Genomic DNA, 21511 nt, shown 5'->3' with positions numbered 1-21511 from the left:
AGTTAGAGAAAGATAGATAAATTTCACTTACACCCTCCGACGCTACCAATACCTCACCATCAGATTCATCGGAATCATCCTTAGGACCGGCTTGTTTAAGCTCGTTCTCCAAGGCTAGGGCCGCGCTGGCAGTCAGTTTGGGGTTCTCGTGGTGGATTCGAAAGCCCATGGCATTAGTAGCTGCCACACTCTTGGCGGCTACTAAGAATTTGGTGAGTGAATCTTGATCGTCAATTGCCATCTTGTTGTTACCCTTATGTTGACGATGACCATTTATAAAACCCTGTATATCGAGAGTCTTAGCATACCATGCCTTGCTGAGCGCTTTCGAGATGCCGGGGAGTTTTTTGTCGCAGGCCTGGAACAAATTGAGCCGGAATACACAGAAGCTGATGGTGGGGTTTCGCAAGGTGATTTTTGTGGGGACCTTGGGGTTGTAGTTCTCGTATTTAGGAACAGTTGACTTGCGGTTGCTAGGACAAGTACCGCCAGGGGTCTTCTTACGCTTATTGGCGGTTAGCACTTCGGGTTCAGGACACTTAGGTTGCCAATAGTTAAAGAACACTTGGAAGGTTCGATCATCAGGGTCAGGGACAGGTTGTGAAGCGATAGGTTCAGGCGGCGAGGAAGATTGGGAGGGTTGGGTTTGGGGTGCTACAGCTGCCGCAAATCGGTCATCAAAAATGTCACTAGGCAGATCTACAACATGCACACAGTCAGCATGTGATCGATTGCGGTGGAGGTTCAAGAGGGCACATACCATCATCGTCATTGTCTTCAGCAGTATCTTCAGTAGTATCGATGGGCGCAGGCCGTTTATGGGGAGAACCACGGTTGATCAAGTCGGCGGCAGTTGTCATAGGGGTACAGGCGGTTGAAGAAGACGCTGAGGTGTGTTTCGAAGCTTCGAAGATGAAGGGATTTATGTGGGGATTCGACGTGACAGATGATTGTGAGCAGGTAGCGGTCAGGCTGGGTGGACAAAACTTGGCACATTCGCTTGTCAACGGGGTTCTATTAGCAAAAGGGTGGAATGGGATTCCAGGCGGCGGGATAAATGTTGAATCTCTAGGGATATGGGGAGCCTCGAGAGGTGGGGACAAGGTTGAACCACTGGTGAAGAGCGGGGTGAACGCAGGGTTTGACAATCTACAAAAACCAAAGATGAACGTTAGTAATGAGACATCATAGGTCAATATCACTAAATGACTAACGGGGCTCTACCCATAGCTTGGCCCATGAGAGCTTGGTAGCGAGTGCGAACAGGGCGAGGTGACGTTCGAATCAGGTTGTCGATTCGCCTGATTTGATAAGACGGGCTGGAGGGAGTTTGAGAATGAGATCAGAGTGAGACATCAATTGAAGAAGGAGGGAAAAAAAGGAGGAAAAGAATCGAATGAGCGATTGATCAACCAAAGGTGGAAATGAGATGAAAAAGATATAGATAGAATCATCAAAAAGACGTACGCTGTCACAGTAGATTTCTTTGTGTTGCCCATGGTGCGTGTGAGAGTGTTTATTTTGAGATGGATAAGAGGGAAATTGGTTTGCTGGGAGGGCCTTTGATCGTCCATGAAGCTGGCCTTTTGAGGAAATTTGGGGGTTCCGATGTCGAATGATTCCCAGATGAAAATTGTCATCTTTTGTTTGGCCTGGCCAGAAGCGGTGGGTGAATGAACGAGCGAGCAAACCTCGTATGGGCGACCGGTTGATGGCTGAGATTGGGTCCCAATCGTGGAGGAAATTTTGAACGCCCCCATATCCTCGTTGGTCTTTCCGGTGGGTGATTGAATTGATGGCCAAACACCGGAAAACAAACCCAGAGCCCTGTAGATGACCGGATCGGGTATATTGTAGGTCAGCGCACCGCAGCGGATACCATTGCTACACCCTTGTAGTAGCTGTATTTGCATGTGGCGTTCGAGCAAACAACTCGAAAAATTTTGTGCACATGACACGAATTTCGTGAATAGCTGTATACGCAAGATTCCTTCAGGGCTGAAAGTCAAAAATGACAGTATTTTAGAAGATTTTAGATTGCTCTGTGCCCAAGATTTGAGTGCTGTGAAATCAAAATATCAACATAAAATATGTACAGCTGTTTCAACAAAGATTGATTTTTTTTGAAAATCTCGCCAATGTGCAAAACCCGGGTTTTGTCCTGTTTTGTCCCTCACCCAATTTTGTCTCTCCGCTGATTGGAAGAATACAGAAAAGAATAAACCTGTAAATTGAGTTTTGTCTCTGGTTTTACCCGCTGCGGAGACAACTTTCTCCAAAAAAAGTTGTCAACCTCTCTTGAAACGGCTGTATATAGTGGGTAGTGCCTAAAAGCGTGAAATCAGGTATTTTGAGAAAAACATTTATAAAACCCACAAAATTGATCCAATTTTGATGCCGAGGGCAGATTTGGAATCCTCACATCAATAGCAATCCAAAATTGTATTGAACATATTGTTTGTAGCAATTTTTACAGTAGAGAAAGTTCTTTTCACACAATGGAGTTTTTGATAAATCAGCTTTTTGGCCGGCCCGACATTACACGCTTTTAGACACTACCCACTATACAAGATATTGAGAAACCAAGAGCGGTAGGGTTTAAAGAAGAACAAGGTACATGATTTACTTTGTTGATGTAGAGACACGTTCAAATTGGTTATAAAGGGGAACATAATTTCACTCTACTTGTAAGTCCCTTGTTTGAGCCAGCTGGCACAGCTCCAGCGAGGGACTGGTTAATGCTTTTTTCCCGTGCTGGGTTCATAATCTGAGTCTCTGAACTTTGAAGACACCGGAGGTCGACTCGGTCCGGGTTCAGAGTAGTTTGGGTGTATCCGACGAATCAAATGGTCCGGTTATAAATCAAGCTTAGCCCGGATCACTGCAAGATGGAATTGAGTGGAAATTCGAATTGACGTAAAATGTTGTTTACCACTCCTCAATTCCTACAACCTATAAAATCAAAATGCTTGACAATTGGTCTTGTTTGATCCCCTTGATCGCTCCGAGCACGCGGCGTTTCTGTTTACTCAGATGAGATCAAACATTTAAGTCAAATTGAATCTTACCTCGAATCCTGTAAGTTCCTTTCTTATTTACATCTTGAACAAGATAAAGATGGAATTAATCTTGTTTTATTTCAAATATCTAGATTTTTACAATCGAGATTTTGTGCTGTAAAACTTCTTGAAACGCATATATATGATCAAAGATGGATAGCGATGTAAGCACCAGTGGACGTAAGGATGATCCATGGATTGTTTCAAGAAGAAAGATTAGGCCTCTGTGTAAGGAAAGAACACTAAGAAAGAACACCGGTGGAAAGGAGTGAAATTAGTCGAACTAACTTGATGAAACTAATTTTTGATCTTAAATTCGGTACCCATATAGACTTGATAGTTTCGGAAGGGGTGATTAGTTTCGAAAGGGATGATGTAAATTATGGAGAAAAGATGAGTATGAACATTCGATGGTACTTGTTTAAAGGGTTTATCTAGATCAGTGAAGATCCTTTGGTTTCATCATCAGAGCATTATCTTTGTAAGATTCTTCGATGTGATTTGGTATAAGATTGAACCTCGATGGATTTCTGATCAGATTTATAGATATTCCAATCTTTTTGATCTCGCCTTCAAGCTCTATAGATCAGTCTTCGAAGCATATCAAGCTGCACATCGGGATCAACTAAGGATGGAGAAGAAGAAGATTTATCCTAATCTTTTGATTTTAACTTCAATTTTAATATTTTGTGATTTAAGTGTTAATGGAGTGAAATTAACAAATGAGGATCAAGCAAAAGCAATCTTGAATCAAATTGGATATCAAATCAATCATCCTACCTCAGCTTTCAATTTAGCGCCACAACCTGATCATCACATCAAAGAAATAAACGAAATCGAGGCAAGTTAAGTTCCTCACTCCATTCTAGATGATAATAAATTTTGGCCGTAACTGATATAAGGATTTCGTTTGATTTGACTTCAGGTTCACCAACTTATTCAAGTTCTGATTCAATCTTAGATTCTAATCCAAACAATCAAATACCCCACCGTCATCATGAAACAGGTAACTTGTTCCTTCATCCTGGATCGATGGTGTCTTAAATTCATCAATTGAATAACTCATCAATTCATCAATTTTTTACATGTTAGATCATTTGCCATCAAGTCCAAACGTACCACCTCCTTCCTCTGGCATATCTGATCTCATTAATCAAAACATTATCAATTCAATCAAGACTTATGATCCTAATACCAAGCTAAATTCATTGGAACCAATAGATTCTCAATTACTTCGAGAAGCTCGAACTCAGTTACATTTTGGAATTGAAAGTATCAAACAAACGTTGACCGGAGAAGCACATACTGATCTTGTTGATCAGATTCGCCAGAATATTTTACAAGCATGGTCTCGTGTATTAAAAGTCATGAAATCAGCTGATGTAAAATCAGTTGGAATTCCAACTGAATTTCTAAAAAAAGTCATTGATCCTGTTATCAATCATCTCATCGCTCGAGACCGCAGGCAGATCTTGAATTTTGCATCCCGAGGTCAGGTTCCTGTGACTAGAATAATCGCAATTTGGGCAAAATTCTGGCGCTTATTGGTTAACACTGATCCCAAACCGATTCTCAATGATGGATATGTTTCAGCTTCAATGGATTGGATCATCAAGTTTATCCTTCCCAAACCTCAAATCAAGTCGGCTTCAGTCAAGGATCAATCATTTCTGTATCCTACGAGCATTGGACTTCGAATGTCTAGATTCATTGATGCGCTCGATGGACCTGATGTCTTAGATAAACTTGTTCAGGATCTGTTCAACATCAATTTAAGAAGGCAAGTTCGTCAATTTCACACCGGTCTTGCAAAAAACAACCAAGTGCCAGCTACGTCTCTCAGGTATATCATGAGTGAAGCTGATGGTAAGTATAAACTGCAATTATTCAATCAATACAAACAATATAGACAAGATCAAATCAGTCTCAGGTATTCTGTATCAGGTTTACGTAGATCAGATCATCAATCTAATTGGAATGTGATTTCACCCATTTATTCTGGACTGGTGACACAAAAGCTTAGACTCTTGATGATTGATACTGTCAGCAGAATATCAATCAATCAATTGAAATTCACTCTTGAGTCAACATTACCGACCTTTATACAATCATCTCCATTCAAAACTTATTTGCATGATTTATATCCAAGATATATCAAACATATTACTTCTACTCCTAAAAGAGATACAACGTTCGATCACATCATCGATACGTATCTAACGCCCTTGCGAATTTGGACAACCATTTTAAGACAAATGGATCCTAAAGTCGAAGTAGAGCTAGGAGAGGATATGTTGAAATTTCTAGATGTACAAGTACGTAAAGGGATCAAAGAAGAGATGATTTACAATTGGATCTACATAATTCATCTCACATTTGAAGAACTTCGACCTGAAATGAAAAATCGATTGAACCAAGTATTTATAAAAAAAGAAACTCAAGATTGGTTATTAGGTGAGGGAAGTTTGATTCCTCAGGTATATTTAGAACTTGCAAATTTAAAACTAGTTAGCAATTGGTTAGGTAATAAGTTAAGATCATTGCTTATTAGACATCATCAACTTTTCATTATACCACCTGTACCGAAATTCTCGGCTTCAAATGTAAAGGAAGTTAACAAAGGATTAAAAATATTAAGACCATCTGGTTCTCAGCAAGTTTCAAGATCATCAACTCTTCCTAAATCCCCCAATTCAGATCATGATTTGGCTTCTCAAGATCAACATTTATCACCACCATCTACGTCTCATCAAGTCGAAAACTCAACCCCCGTACCTAAACTTTCGACTCCGGATGTTGAATCAGATCCTCACGAAATCTCACAAGTTCCTAAACCACATCCATTTTTCCAAGATTCAATGCCTCTACCCAAATACTTAAATCCGAATCTTGAATCAGATCCTCCAGAGATCTTACAAGCTCCGAAACCCCGTTCAATTCTCGAAAATCCGATGCCTGTTGATCCTAATCGTGAACCAAATCCTCAAGAACTCTCACAAGTTCCTAAACCACATCCATTCTTTCAAAATTCAAGCCCTGTACCTAGATATTCAAATCCGAATCGAGAATCAGATTCTCAGCAAATCTCACAGGCTCCTGCACCCCATTCAATTTTTCAAAATTCAAAACCAGTACCCGGATTCACCGATCCGAACCGTGAATTAGATACTCAAGAAACCTCACAAGCTCCTCAACCGCATCCATTTTTTCGAAATTCGATGCCTGAGCCTGAATATTCGAATCCGAGTCATGGGTTGCACCCTCAAGAAATCTCACAAGCTCCTGAACCACATCCAATTTTCCAAGACTCAATGCCTGTACCCAGAAATTTGGATCCGTATCGTGAGTTGAATTCTCAGGAAAACCCACACCCTCCTCAACCACATCCATTTTTCCAAGATACAATACCTGCAATTAAATTCACCGACCGGAACCTGGGATCAATTTCAGATGGTTTACATGTGTCACAACCAACTAATTCTCATCAAAATATTCAAAACTCACCATCAGCACCATTACCATTGCCTAAATTCTCAGACTCTAGCTTAGAGGATTTCTTTCAACCTAGGCTTAAATCAAGACTTAGTAAATCTGCTCAAGTTGATGAAGATCAAGAAAAGGAAATTGATGGATTTCTTAATGATGAAGAGAGTGTTAATGATCAATCTTATTTAGAAATTTTGATGAAATCTTCAAAAAGAAGAAAATTTGATGTATGATTGAATGCAGAGTAATTTACATTTTGTAATTTATGCATTTGATTGATGGAATGTTCACTTCTTGAGGCTCTTTTTTGGATTTATTGATTTTTATCAATGAGCTCATGTGTACAGATGTGTCATCTTTATTTCTTCATCTTCCATTTGTTTCTTTTTCATAGAAAGAATCTATATACATTATTTCAAAAGAATTATTTTATTTTTTTCTTTCACTTGAAATAGAATTTTGTTTGAGTTTATGGTATAAATTTATAAACGACCATTTGATATCATATTCAAACAAAAGTTACTGTCAGTAATTCTTGAGTGGCATCCTCATGTTGCCTTTTTCATTTACTTCATCATCCTCGCGCGCATTAATAGATACAGTGAGATTCAATATATGATTCTTTCATTTGATGGATTGAAATTGTTTGAAATGCAAATCTATCACTCTGTTCTCCAAACCCGGGCAGGTTTTAAAATTTCTGAGATATCACTTGTATAGTGTGACGGTTTGCTTTTTAGTTGATGAAGATGGATATCAATAACAAAAAGATATGGAAAAGAACAATTAGCAGAAAAGATTACAACTGATGGTAAAACTTGGGCTGCTGAAAATTAGACAACCGAAGATATGGTAAGGTCACCTTTGTTCTCACAATCTTTTTGTTTTTGAAGAATCAAGAATTGCTAAGATTCTTTACTTCTTTTTTGAAGGTTATGGGAATTTTTGGGCTGCTTATATGTTCGGATTGGTTTTAAAAGGATTGTGTTAAATTAAGAGGTACAGCGGGAGATAAATTAGATGATATGTGAGTCCTTGACATCCCCCTTTCAGCTTTTGAACATGGCTACTTTGATCAAGAAGTGATTTGAGATGAATGAAATGATAGAATGACTATTTTTGCTGAATATAGCAAATCAATCAATTCTCTATAATATCTTGTTTTTTTGCGAATATAGTTGTCTCATTCCTTTTTCAAATTATGTATTGGATTTCTCTTTCATTGAAGTTTTGTTTTTTGTGAGTTTTTATGGAGTTTGCAAAGAGAAAAAATACCAATGCAGAAAGTCTACAAAACACATTTTTTAATGGTAGGAGAACAATTCATCTTAAGGGCTATACTGGAAACATATCTACAGGTCAATTTGAGGTCAACGTACAAAACAAGTGAATCAGGGAGCAAAGGTTGCGGTAAAAGACACGGAGAAATAGAAAACCTAACTAGCCTAAACACCAGAATATTGGAGAGAGCAGGCCGGAGGGCGGGTGAAGACACGATGTACAAAAAAACAAGATAAAAAGATAAAAACGATGGTATAAGCTACTAAAAAGCATTATCCGTATCTTTTGATGGATGACTTCTCAAATGAGACTGAAAAGATATGGAGACAAAAAAAGAGAAGCTGTTTGTTATAAGAGAAAGAAAACAAGATAAGGACAACAACAAAGACCGTATCACGAATCAACACAGGAAGATGAAGATGAAGATCTCAAATTTCCTCATTCCCTTTGATACAATATCAACTTAAAATCACAAAGATCCCCCGCCGTAAGGATCTGCCTAATGGCTTCAAGAGCATCGACGAGCTCGGTGTTTAATAATTAGATCTTTCTCGGCCTCTATATATGCGCGAACTGATGGGTCAAGATTGGTGGTGTTACTTGTCAGAATTGAATGCTGGAGCATTCTTTGAAGGGTATCAGTTTGTAATCTTGCTTGTAACGCAAGCTGTTGGAACGAATGAGCCACAATTGTAGAGTTTTCCAAAATTCGATCAGTCAGTTCGTCTATTATCGTGTCACACTTTTTGAATCTTTTTGGAGGGCGTTCCATAGTTTGGAAGTCTTCTTCGTCTTCGTTGTCTTCGTCTTCGTCTTCGTCTTCGTCTTTGTCTTCGTCTTCGTTGTCTTCGTCTTCGTCTTCGTCTTCCTCGTCGTTGTCTTCGTCGTCTTCGGTGTCTTCGGCATCGCCAGAAGAAGAACTTGAGTTGGTAGAAGAATCTTGATCAAATACTCCGTCTTGAATGAATGAGTCTAATTGATTGGACTCTCGGCAGTGTTCTAAATAAACTGGGTTTTTCTTCCAATCGGGAGCATCCTTGATAAGGTTGTAGGGCCTCCAGTGTTTGAAACGAGAACCCATATTGGCGTGATACATTTTCATGGCATCGATTAGGTGAATAGATGTCTTGTCGTTCGCCTGCAGGCTCAGCTTCTTGACTTTTTGCATACAACTGGCAAATCGAGACATACTCTGGTTGAGCTTTGACCATTTGGATTCAAGTGAATTTAAAGAACGATTCTGGGAGATATCCATCCACTGATTGAAGTCGGCGGTTATTTTGAACCAGAATGGGGCCTTCCGTGGTACTTTTTCGACCACCCCACCTTGAACTACATGTAGCCATGATCTACAGAGTTGCTCAAGAGAAGCGTTGTTATAGTTTGCGCCGCGGGTGGATGGCTTTGTAGGATCAGAATTAAAGGTTATAGGCTTGGTTTCCGCAGGCTGAGCGTATATCAATCGAGATGATACTTGTGAGTTGATTGCCCAGGGGTTGATCAAACTTGGAGCCCAGCGCACACATTGCACACAGGGTCGACTGTTATCGAAGCGTCGGGATTGCAGCTCGATAGGTTCTTCAATATGGTTGAAAGAAATCCCTCGCATTTGGTGTGTATCATGGCCAGATGGCTTAGCCGGATTAGAGTCAAAGGTTATAGATTTGGTTTCCGTAGGCTGGGGGTATATCATTCGAGATGAGACCTGTGAGGTGATTGGCCAGGGGTTGATCAAACTTGGACTCCAGCCCACACGTTGGACACTACATTGGACACTGGGCTGACTGTTGTGGAAGCGTCGTGATTGAAGCGCGATAGGCGCTTTTTCAGTATGGTGGAAAGAACTTTCTTGTATTTGGTTTTGACCCCAATATTCAGTTCGCCGCGTAAGATTTTGTTGATTAGAGTACGCAAAGCCAGGATGCCAAACACGAGAAGGGTGATGACCTGCTAAAGGAAGTACAGGAGTATTGCAAGTTGGTAGAAGACTCCGAGCGCTATGGTCTCCTCTGAAACCTGCACATCATACATACTCATAGATATCAGAATGGCGATAACATGCAATGTGCTTCATAAACAACTCACCTGGATGGGATTCGGAACTTTGGCTAAAGGTATTGTCAACGGACGCCTTGCTAACACCGCCTATGGTTCTCTTCATGACTGATGATATTGTAAGTTGGAAGGTTGAACAAAAATATAAAGAATGAAAGAAAATGTTTGAGAAGGATGATGAGCCTTCAACATGCGAAGCACTGAGGATTTTATTGTCAGAAATCAAGACTTGATATTATCTTATAACCGGATTGGATACCATTACGTCCCATTGACTCTTACTTTATTTACAATGATCACTTTCTCATTTAATTTCAATTTTTCGTAAGTCTTTCTTTTCAAATGATTCATGCGACTATTGTATGTATCTGATCTTTTTCAAATATCACCAACGCTTGACTGAAGTCAAATTGATGTTTGAGTGTATCCTTTTTTCATTTGTTTCCCTTTAATCCAAAACCAAAAACCATCAATAGGACAAACGTGTTATTTTCATGGAACCGGCTTACATGATGAATATATACCCAATTCCTCACTCATTGAGGGTGGAGTGTCCTCATGTTTATCTAGGGTTAGTTGAATAAGTGGTACACATCTTTCTTGAAGTTATGACATTGATTGGTATCCCGCAACAGCCCGCAGCCCATCCTCAAATTTTCCTTTCAAAATTGTTGTCATTTCAAATTTTCCTTTCTATTGGTTGCAAACAAAAAATGTGCAAAAGCACGGCACAATAGCCTGGAATGCGAAGCACTCTCGGGCTAAATGTCTTTTTGAGGCTGCTGATCGAAAAAGGTGGGCCGGTACACACCGGTATGTATCCGAGGTCCAGGCTACCCCGGGCGGTTATCCGTAAAGCTTGTAATATATATCGGGTCAGTTTCGGTATGTACATATACGGGTCAGTTTCGGCTATTTTTGAAAAATTCAAGAACGTGACATCATATATTTATTTGCAGCTGTTTACCACTTCTTTGCGCTATCTATATCCTTCTATATCTCGTTTGATAATTCTGGTCGATCGGGTCTTCTGCTTATCAAAATAAACTAGTGGTTAAATTTTGACGGCTATCGTGAATCACGTCAGTGCCTTCACCCTTTACATTTTGAAGAAATTGGTGGAATGCATCCTAATTGACCACGTTTTATTTTGTAACTCCGTAGGTTTTGGGAATCAAGATCTTATGCATGAAAAATTCTTAAAACGCACTGATTTGAAACAACTTGGATAGATTCGTAATCTTTCAAAGATGAATATTGATGTAAGCACCAGTGGACTCAAGGATGCTGCATAGATCGTTTCAGGAAGAAAGCATTTGTAAGTAAGAAAAGAAACCTATTCACTTCAAATACTATATAGTGAAACTGATGTTTGATTTTAACTTCGGCAACTAGATTTGATAGTTTGGAAGTCGACGATGTGATTTGAGAAAAGATAAGCAAAAAGATCTAATTGTTTCTCCTCAGGAAACAAGTTTAAAGAGTACATCCAAATTAGTCTATGAGGCTTTTGTTTCATGACTTATTTATCTTGTAAGCTCGTTAGATCTGATCATAAGATTCCATCTCGATTGAATTCTAAGAAGCAGATCTCCAATCTTTTTAATCTCACATGAAAGTTCGATTGATTGATCAGTAAAACCTAACAACCGGATCAGGATCAACCAATGATGGAAAAGATGATTCGCTCTAATTTTTGGATTTTCATGTTTGTTTTAATGTTTTGTGGATTGGGTGTGAAGGGAATGAGATTACCAAACGAGGAAGAATTAGGCGAAATTACGAATCAAATCAATCATCAAGTCACCAATCCTGATTTATCTTCCAATCTTATACCCAGTCATCAAGATCTTCATAATCAACCTGATCATCAAACAAAGGAGGGACAAAGTGATTCTAGTTAAGTTCATCACTCGACTTGATAACAAGACTTTTCCTTGAACTGATTTAATGATTCCATTTGATCTCACTTTAGATTCACCCACTTATTCAAGTCCTAACTCAATCCCAAATCCCGATTCAAACAATCAACTACGTTATCATCATGACACAGGTATATTGTTTCTTTATCCTGCATCGACGGTCTTTTATATTGATTCATTGATGTTCGATCCTCAACATCAACACATCAGATCATATGCCAACAACGTCAAATCGACATTCTTCAGATAACTCGCCATCAACTTCGATCGGATCTTCCCGTCCTTCTGGGCAACTTAATATTATCAATTCGAAAGTCATCCATTCAATCAACAGTTTTGATCCCAATACTAAGTTACAATCATTGACACCAGCAGATTCTCCATTACTTCGAGAAGCTAAAGCTCGATTGGATCTTGAAATTGACAACATGGAAAATCCTTTCAATAGGGATTTGATTAGACACTTTCGTGTCGAGTTCTTCAAGTCGTGGGACAGTGTACTAGAGGTAATGAGATTGGCTGATGCAAATAAAGCTGGAATTCCGACCGAATTTTTGAAAAAAGTGATTAATCCTATCATCAACCATCTCCTGATTCGACGCAATCTACCAGAAATCTTACCTCGACAAATTCCAGCTCAAACTCCTGTGATTAGAACTGTCGCACTTTGGGCTCAATTCTGGCGTTTGTTGGCTAACACCAATCCTAAACCGATTCTCAATGATAGTTACATTTCAGGTGCAATGGATTGGATTATCAATCTGGTACTGCGTCAATTTCCTATCGACATTCTTTCCGTTTATGAACGATCAATTTTAGATCCTACGAACATTGAACTTCGAATTTCTAAATTTATCACAGCGCTCGATCAATCTGATGTCTTAGGTAGACTGACTCAAGATTTGTTCAACGTCAATTTGAGGAATCAGGTTCATCATTTTTATGAGGGTCTTGTAAGGACCAATCAAGCACCACATACCGCTCTTGAGTATCTCAGGGCTGAACATCATGGTCAACATCGAAGGCTATTTTTCAATCAATACCAACAATATAGACAAGATGTAATTCTTCTTAGGTGTGCTTTATCAGGTTTACGTCCGTCAGATTATCAATCAGAGTGGAATCGAATCACACCCATCCATTCTGGAGAAATCAGACAAACACTTCGACGCCTCATGATTGATCGAGCAAGTCGTCTATTATTGAAGCAGTTAGAATCCACCCTCAAGTTGAAACAGCCATCATTTCAAAATGTACATCCATTCGCAACTTATCTAAGTGAATCATATTTACAAGTGGTCCAAAGAGATGTGATATCAAGTAGTACAGGTCAAAATTTTGATCAAATCGTTAATGTATATCTACTGCCCATGAGAACCTGGTCCACCATTTTAGAACATATGGATCCTGAAATCGAAGTCAAGCTAAGTAAAGATATGTTGATGTTTTTAGATGAAAAAGTACGTGAAGGCATCAAAGCAGAGTTTATTCATAATTGGATTTATATAATTTATTCCACCTTTGAAGAAATTCAAGTTGAGAACCGACTTGAAGAAACATTCATAAACAAAGAAATGCAGGATTGGTTATCAGATCAAGGAAGATTAATGTCTGAGAAATATTGGGATGTTGAGGACATCAAACCCATGACCAGATGGTTAAGTCATGAATTGAATCTATCACTTGTTAGAAATCGGCAAATTTTATTACCACCTGTACCTAAATTCTCGAGTTCAAATGTAAAGGAAGTTTCGAAAATGTCAAGACCATCTAGTTCTCAACCAATTTCAAAGTCATCAGCACTTATTCAATTCACAAAGTCAAAGTCAAAACTCGATACAGCTTCTAAAGATTTACATTTATCACCACCATCTAGATCTCATCAAGTTGAAAACATACCACCTGTACCGAAATTTACGGATCCGAAACCCAAATTGACTTCTCAAGATTTACGTATCTCGCGACCATCTAGTTCACAATATCGAGAAAATATACCACCAGTGCCCAAATTCAACCGTCCGTCAAATGTAGGCGTGTCTTCAGACGATCCACCTGTTTCAACCTCAAATCCGTCAAATCTAGGCTTATCTTCAAAAGATTCACATACTTCACCACCACCTAGTTCTCATCAAATGAATGAAGATGTGCCACCGGTACCCAAGTTCAAAAATCCGCCCAATCTAGGTCTCTCTTCAAAAGATCCAGATAGTTTACCTTCAACTAGTTCTCATCAAATGAATGAAGATCTACCACCGGTAACCAAGTTCAAAAACCCGTCAAATCTAGGCTCATCTTCAGAAGAATCACATAAATCACCACCAAGTAGTGATCATCAATTTCTTGAAACTTCAACACCTTCATCATCATCATCATCAGCTGTACCTAGATTCTCGGAATCCAGTTTAGAAGACTTTTTTCAACCGAAACTTGAATCGAGTCCTACTATTGCTCAAGAAGTGAATGAAGCAGAAGAAAAAGAAATCGATGGGTTCCTTAATGATCATGATCAATCTCAATCTGATGAAGAAGATTTCATGAATCCATCCAAAAAAAGAAAATTGATGGATTGATTGATTGGAAACCTAAGATGAGGCTTTCTTGAATTGAAGAAATGGGGTTTTCCTGTGTTGTTTTCTTATTAATATGCTCGTGTGTGTGAAAGATGAGTTCTGATTTTTTAATGGGTTCTTGATTGATTTTTTTAATCGGATTTGATTCTTTCTTTAAAAACAAAGTTTTTTATCTTTTTGTTAATTGGATTGATGAGTATGTATATCTCTCATATATAAGTATTTAATGATCAAATGATGAGATCCCAATTTGTTAAAGAAAACTTGAGAATTCAATAAACTAAAAACTTGAATGAGTAGAAGATCAATTCATCATGAAGATGATGATGATGATGTACTTTTACATATATCATGAGTTTTGATAAGAATAGATGATTTATCTAGTTTGATGATGTCTCCTGATCAGTGATCACCATTGCATTACATTGAAGAAGAAGAAGAAGAGGTTTTTGAAGCTTTAATACGTGTGTGTGTGTGATTTTTGTATATGTGTAGATACATACTTGATTGTTTGGATATAATATAGATAAGCCTAAGGAAGGTTGAGGTTTTTGGGATTCGATTTACAAAAGAATTAAAGATAAACTAAAGATTGAATTCTTGAATTGATTTTTTTCCCAATGATCTCAAAGAATATAAATTCAAAGCTCAATAGTTCCGATTGAAGTTTGTTACTTTTAGTAAAGGTTTCGGTGTTTTTCTGAATTTCATCAAGTATATGATTTACATAGGTATATACTCTAAAGATCAAATGATTTTGATTTTATAATGATGTCATGATCATGCAAAGGAAGTAAGAGAATTTGATAAAAGAATAATTAAGATCATGAAGTTCTGATCAGTTATGTATGACTATCACTAACACTCAAGCATATGGAATTTTTTTTTTGTACGATTTCTTCATGGTTAACTTGATGATAAAATTAATTAATTAATTGATCAACTTGATTGGAAATGAACACGATGATAAAGAAACATGTAGATTGATAGATCCGTGATAGCAGATCATTCAAAGTGAACGGGGTTTTTTTTTTGTTGGTTTACCATGAGAAGTTTAGAATGAAAAATGCTGAAAAGATGTACAAAATGAAAATCCATTATGGATCAAGAATCAGCGAGAAAGAGACACCGATGGAAGGAGCGACAACGACAGCGAGGAAGTTGTGTGGATACATTGTAGTTGAATGTATAATGAAATTTATTTTAGAGTTCTTTCTTTTTGTATAATAAAGAGTAAAGAAGCTTGAAAATTCATAAGATTCAAGAAATGAAATACGAATTGATAAACTCGTGTTCCAAAGTCTCATCCGCCCGAGTGATAAGACTATATATATATACATATATATGAATGATAATGATAATGTATTGTAGATACAAAAGGATGAAGATTTTTTTTTGTAAAAGAAAAAAGGTGGTCAAGTCAACCGAAGGGTTGGTAACCAAGATGGAAATATATTAATGAGTTCACATAAAGTTAAATAGTATATAAATTTAAAGCTATACTGAATTCATTAACTCTTGGTTTCTTTAGTTACTCAAACAAACAAAAGAAATTTTATGTAAGAGTTGTGGTGTTGATCGGTTTTCTTTAAAATCATCATTCGGTTTCGATCTTTTATTTGCTGCTTTTACCATCCTCATCTTCAACCAAATCAAATCAAATCAAAACCAATCAAAACAGTTTGAAAATCAAAGAAAGCTTTATTCTTTTGTTCTTTTGTTCTTTTTACTTGCTTAAGATTTCTTTTTTTGAGATAAATCTATTGATTGAAATCAAGAAAAGATAGGATTTCAATTTGATTATTAAATTTATGTAATTTAATAAGCAAACAGATTTAAAGAAATTTTATTACGAAAGAATCTTTTTCTTTCAAGAATTGATTTGGTGAATTTCTGAAGTTTGTATCATTAGTACTTCTTTTTTTTCTTACCCATGATTCTCGATTGATTGATTGATTGATTGATTTTGTTGTTGTTGATTTTAGATTTCAAAAAGAAAATCAGTTGAGATCTTGATTGAAGTTGTGATAAATACAAGGTAAAGTACAAAATCATACAATCAATTGTTTCAAAAACTTATTCTAATCTGAGATGAAATCTTCTTTATATAATTTATAGTATTGAATTCTTGAGATAAGCCTATCGGAAAGATAAAAGCAGAGCACAGTTCGTTCGACTACGCAGGTTAGTGATTTGAGTTGTATTTTAAAAACTCAGAATGAAGAATGGTTTGAACTTAAAACTTCAATCAATACAACTTCCGAATCCGATCTTTCTCATGATTCATCACCATAAATCAGATTATCAGCTTGACCTTCCTAGTTATATACAATCACAATTTACTTATTGATTATCATTTCGATTAAATTCTCAATCAAACTTGTTTGATTGAATCAAGACTACACACAGTCTGATTCAACTGTAGTCCTGTACAATCGGATGGTAGTCAAGTTTCTTTTTTCTTCTTTTCTTCATCGCCACTCAACCTAGAACGCCACAGTTTAAAAAAACCATTTGAATCGAAAAAATAGAAACGAATTTAAAGAAATCTAATCTAAAAAAAAAAAAAAAATTAGATCACTTAAAAATTAGATCACTTTTTTTTTTTTTTTTTTTTTTTTTTTTTTTTTTGGTTTTTGGTTTTGAGTTTCTTTGATTTTGATTTTTGAATTTGAATTTGAAAAGAGTGATCAACAAAAGAAATTCAAATTGACATGGAACAACCAATCACAATCAAATCAAAATCAATCAAAACCATACAATCACAACCTATCATCACTACCAACACTACCAACACCACCACCAACACCACACCATCATTTTCATATCTTAACGATCTCATACCAATCTCACAATTCTCAACTACTACACCTCACAAAATGACCACTACTACTACTCAATCACCTTCAAATCATCATCAACCCATTCAAACAAATCAACTTACTTTACCATTCCCATCTTCTTCAACTTCTTCATCAACCACAAAAACAACTACAGCAAAAACCATTAACACTTCATCATCAAAACCTACTAGTAATCACACTTCAACTCCGATCAACTCCAAATCAGATCGAAAACCATCTACTTCTTCATCTTCTTCAAACAATACTAGTCATACTAAACCAATCAAACCACCGGCTCAATGTTCATTTTGTGGTATGACATTTAAAAAATTAGAACATTGTCAAAGACATGAAAGAACTCGTGAGTCTGATCCGATCATCATCTTTCTTGAAAACTCTTAATCATTTGAAATTGATGAATGGAATTTGAATCTTTAGATACGCTTGCAAGACCATATACTTGTACAGTTTGTCTTAAAACCTTTGCTAGACAGTCAGTGCATTATTTAATTTCCAAATTTCAAGACTTTTTTTGTTTTCTAATTTAACCTTTTTGTGTTTTTGTTTTGTGGAAATAGAGATACACTCAATCGACATTTAAGATTACATACTCGACCAGAAGATGGACAAGCGACTAAATCCAAGAAACGAAATCATCGGAATTCGATCAGTTCAACGAATACCACACCACCTACTCCCACTCATTCATCTTTACCAAGTATCAATTTACCTAGTTCATTTAATCCATCACCTTATTTTTCATCACCTCAAGTATCAAGATCAAGACCGGCAAGAGAACGAGGGTTTTCGTTATCAGCGATCGATGAACAATCTCCCTGTAACACCAATCATCCAACTTATCATCCACTTCCCTTCTCCACTCAACCACGTCAATCTATAAGTTTACCGCCACATTGGAATCAATATCCATCTAATCTGGTCCAACCATCTGCTAATCCTAATCCTAATCATAATCATCAGAATCCTTCGGAAGTCTTGAATCATAGTTGGGAATCGAATTCCAATCAGAATCATTTAACATCCACTTCACCTCTCATACCCAACTTATCTTCACCTGCTCCATTAGATTCGAATTTCTTGGCTGAATTAAGTTCATATACTTTAACCGATTTACCATCAAGTACAAGCACACATCCAAGCTTTCAATCGATTCCTACCTCTCATTCTCATTCACATTCATCTTCCAGTTTATTACCACCACCTATGTCGGCTCCTCCTACCTGTACTACATGGGGAGACCTAGCACAACCGTTTCATCCCAACTCTTCTTCAAATCATTCACCACATCCTTCTCATCTCTTACCCCATCTTAATCAAGAACACGATTTACTTCTCGATCCTTGGGCTCATCCTACTTCTGGTTCTTCTTCGAATCCTACTTGGTTTAATTCCACTTCTTCTTCTGCTACTGCTGCTGCTGCTGCTTTACATCCTTCTTATCAACTTTCTGCTATCCATCCTCATCATCCACTTTCGACTAGGAATTTAGAACACCAAAACTTACTGGGCTCTACTTCGGGTTCTGGGTCGGGGTTTAGGAGTAGATCTACTAGTCAACCTGAAGGATTTCATGATTGGAATTTATCTAATCCTTCTACTACTTATCATACTTGAACCTTTTTTTGGTTTTCTCAATTTTTTTGGTTTTCTTGAAATCTGATCAGATGCGAAAAAAATCTTGTAAGGTTTGGTTTGGTTTTTAAAACATATTTTTTTTTTTTGCTTTGGTTTTTTTTCCTGTTTTTGATTCGGGTTTGCTTGAATAAGTTTTTTTTTTTTTTTACATTTTTCTTGATGACTCTTTTTTTTTGGCTGGCTTGCTTACTTGTATTTCTTTCATCTCTCTATTTCTCGTTTTTTCTTCTCTTTACCATTCTGGTTTCTTCTTTCATGTCTTTTTCTCCAAACACATATATCTCCTCTCTATCTCTCTGTCTCTCTGTCCTGGTTTTTTTGTATTTTTTTCTCTCTCTCTTGAATGGGGTTTTAAACATTACAAAGTTTAAAGAAGTCTTGGATATTTATTTATGAATTAGAACACACTTTTTTCCTTTTAGATTTTTTTTTAGATTTTTATTTATTTATTTTTTTGATTTGGTTTGGTTTGATTTGATTTGATTTGATTTGAATAAGACATATAAGACAAGTAAAAGGTAATTGAAAGAGTTGTGAGAATAAGAGGGTTTCTAGTTTTGTTGAAATCTAAAAAAACTTATATAGGTCCGGTTTTTCCCTTGAACTTGGTGAGACAGGTGGGTTTTGTATTTGGCAAGAGTACCATGAGATGCAGCTTACATATAAGCTTTAATGTCAATTCTCAATGGTGGTTGTTTTGAATATGAACAACCTATGTCATAAGGATTCAAGAGCTTTACAACCTTTTACATACCATCTTTCTCATGGTTCAAGATGTATTTTTTACATAAAGAATGGATGGAGATACTCAAGTATTTTGGAAAAATACCTTTGAAGAAAATGGTTTACAAGAATGGTTAAGTAGGTTAATAAATTTATTGAGATAGGAATGAGAGTGTGATAATTCTGGAAACAAAAAGTCATACCTTGCTGTGGGTAGCTATGGGCCTGAATTTGTGATTTTTAAAAGTTTGTATAAGTTTTATAAAAGGAGGATTTCTTTGCTAATTACAACTTCCTATAAGATCTTTTATGAAAAACCCAATTTATGTTCATTTGGTTGTTCAGTAAAGGGATTGAGCCAAGTTTGTTGGGTATCATCTACTATCCAGAGGCAAAGTGATCTATCTTGACCACCAAGAGTGTTCCTGAATGCCTTACCACTCCTGCCTGATTTTGTCAATTGACTATATTACAATTAGTGCACATGGACCAAATCCAATGTGTTTCCCTGCTTCACCTTGCCCATGGAACAAACTTGACTCAAGCCCATCTTTGCCAGTCTAAACAGGTTGAAAAATCAAACACAGCAAATGAAAAGTTTAATCAACTGGGGAGGAAGGTAGTACTACTTTACCATCTTTGAAATTTAGTGGTAAACCACAGAAACATGCCTTTGTGTTGCACTTAAGTCAATCACAGCCAGTCACTTGGAATCCTGGCCCAAGATTTGATTAAAACAATCATGGGTTTGTAATTGAATAGATTATCAAAGAGTCTCATCAAAAGAAACTCATGGGTGCTGCATCCAACAAAGACAACAGGTTGAAGCTTTTAGTTATGGAGATCACTGGAATGTCTTTGATACTCTAGTCAACAGTTGTACATAACAATGGGTAGGTACTGCATAACAATTGAATTCCATTTAATTGTATAGTTCACGCTCACACCCGGTGCCACAAAGCCACGAGGCGCCCTGGAGGGGCACATGGCAAGGGCCAGGGCTTAGGCCACACCGTGGCCCACACACGGACCCCTTCATAGCCTTCAACAGGCATGGAATTCAGTCAAAGTCCCCCTAAAGATGGTCTTAAGCAGGGAATGGCGACCAAAAAAGCAGATCTGAGGTTCTTTGGATGGAAGGCCACATTGGGCCACACCATGCTAGGCCATGGCCCTGGCCACGCCCTGGGCCCCGACAAGGCTGCCGGGTGTGAGCGTGATGTAAGTTGCTAGTCCCGAGAAGCGTGTAATCTCGGACCAAGCGGATAATTTCTGTAAAATCGATGCCAAGCCACAAAACTCACTCGATTTGGGAGCCGAGGATACTGTTGGCATCCTTGCATCAGTGGCAATCAGGAAATGCAATCAGAACATGAATATTACATATTCTTGTTTTACTTAGGTTCTACAGCTCTACAAATCGGCCTCCAAAAAGTGTAATTCTTGATAAAAATTGAAGAGTAAATATTTTATGAATTGCTGATGATACAATAAGTATGCAGTCCAAAAATGGAAAGAAAATGTACATGTTTGATTGAAATACAAAAAAAAAGGGAAAAAAAAATCATTTTTGAATTTGCATCAGTTTCCAATTCGAGTGAAACTACTTGATGAGACTTGTAAAGCTGAGTTTTGGGGTTGGGGCCAGGTTGGGCTTTCATAGCCTCTCTGTGAACATCAAAAAAGTCAGATTCAGCAAAGAAAACTTTTGAAATCGAGCCAAGAGGAACATACATAAGATCAAGCATCTTTCCATCAGCGTGGCGAAAGAAGCGACGGATAGTTGCAAGAAGACAGGTTTTCCTGATCCTTTTGAATAAATCCTTTGCCTCTTGAAGATTTGTGCATTCAAATCTATGGTTTTGATAGGCTAATTTGATCATCATCAGCTGAGTTTAGAAAAAAATCCCAAAAGT

General features: G+C 37.3%; 6 protein-coding genes across 6 annotated transcripts; 4 read left to right on the top strand and 2 right to left on the bottom strand.

Moving 5' to 3' along the window:
• Nucleotides 1–654: 654 nt before the first annotated feature.
• MELLADRAFT_92296 (uncharacterized protein) lies at nt 655–1760 on the bottom strand (the record flags this gene model as incomplete). Its single annotated transcript, XM_007405457.1, has 4 exons — nt 655–689; nt 761–1149; nt 1215–1319; nt 1468–1760. The coding sequence occupies 4 exons, from the start codon at nt 1758–1760 to the stop codon at nt 655–657; spliced, it is 822 nt and encodes a 273-aa protein (XP_007405519.1).
• Nucleotides 1761–3025: 1265 nt separating this feature from the next.
• On the top strand, nt 3026–3629 carry MELLADRAFT_74111 (uncharacterized protein; the record flags this gene model as incomplete). The annotated part of the gene is made up of 4 exons (XM_007405763.1): nt 3026–3078; nt 3152–3287; nt 3391–3540; nt 3606–3629. 2 exons carry the CDS (start codon nt 3212–3214, stop codon nt 3495–3497), a joined length of 183 nt encoding a protein of 60 aa, XP_007405825.1.
• Nucleotides 3630–5830: 2201 nt separating this feature from the next.
• On the top strand, nt 5831–6409 carry MELLADRAFT_28401 (uncharacterized protein; the record flags this gene model as incomplete). Its single annotated transcript, XM_007405764.1, has 1 exon — nt 5831–6409. A coding segment is annotated over one exon (579 nt), but the record flags the coding sequence as incomplete, so codon positions are not given.
• A 2817-nt stretch (nt 6410–9226) lies between these two features.
• Nucleotides 9227–10006, bottom strand: MELLADRAFT_76743 (uncharacterized protein; the record flags this gene model as incomplete). The annotated part of the gene is made up of 2 exons (XM_007405456.1): nt 9227–9842; nt 9912–10006. Coding segments are annotated over 2 exons (690 nt in total), but the record flags the coding sequence as incomplete, so codon positions are not given.
• A 1125-nt stretch (nt 10007–11131) lies between these two features.
• MELLADRAFT_115329 (uncharacterized protein) lies at nt 11132–14373 on the top strand (the record flags this gene model as incomplete). Its single annotated transcript, XM_007405765.1, has 4 exons — nt 11132–11143; nt 11624–11780; nt 11857–11934; nt 12014–14373. 4 exons carry the CDS (start codon nt 11132–11134, stop codon nt 14371–14373), a joined length of 2607 nt encoding a protein of 868 aa, XP_007405827.1.
• Nucleotides 14374–17252: 2879 nt separating this feature from the next.
• MELLADRAFT_102694 (uncharacterized protein) lies at nt 17253–18851 on the top strand (the record flags this gene model as incomplete). Its single annotated transcript, XM_007405766.1, has 4 exons — nt 17253–17577; nt 17655–17709; nt 17795–18222; nt 18727–18851. 4 exons carry the CDS (start codon nt 17253–17255, stop codon nt 18849–18851), a joined length of 933 nt encoding a protein of 310 aa, XP_007405828.1.
• Between the last annotated feature and the right edge of the window lie 2660 nt (nt 18852–21511).

The sequence above is a fragment of the Melampsora larici-populina genome (assembly GCF_000204055.1).
Source record: "Melampsora larici-populina 98AG31 unplaced genomic scaffold MELLAscaffold_4, whole genome shotgun sequence".
NCBI classification, from domain to species: Eukaryota; Fungi; Basidiomycota; class Pucciniomycetes; order Pucciniales; family Melampsoraceae; genus Melampsora; species Melampsora laricis-populina.
Note: the sequence above shows the minus strand (reverse complement) of the source record. Positions and strands in the feature narration are given on the sequence as shown.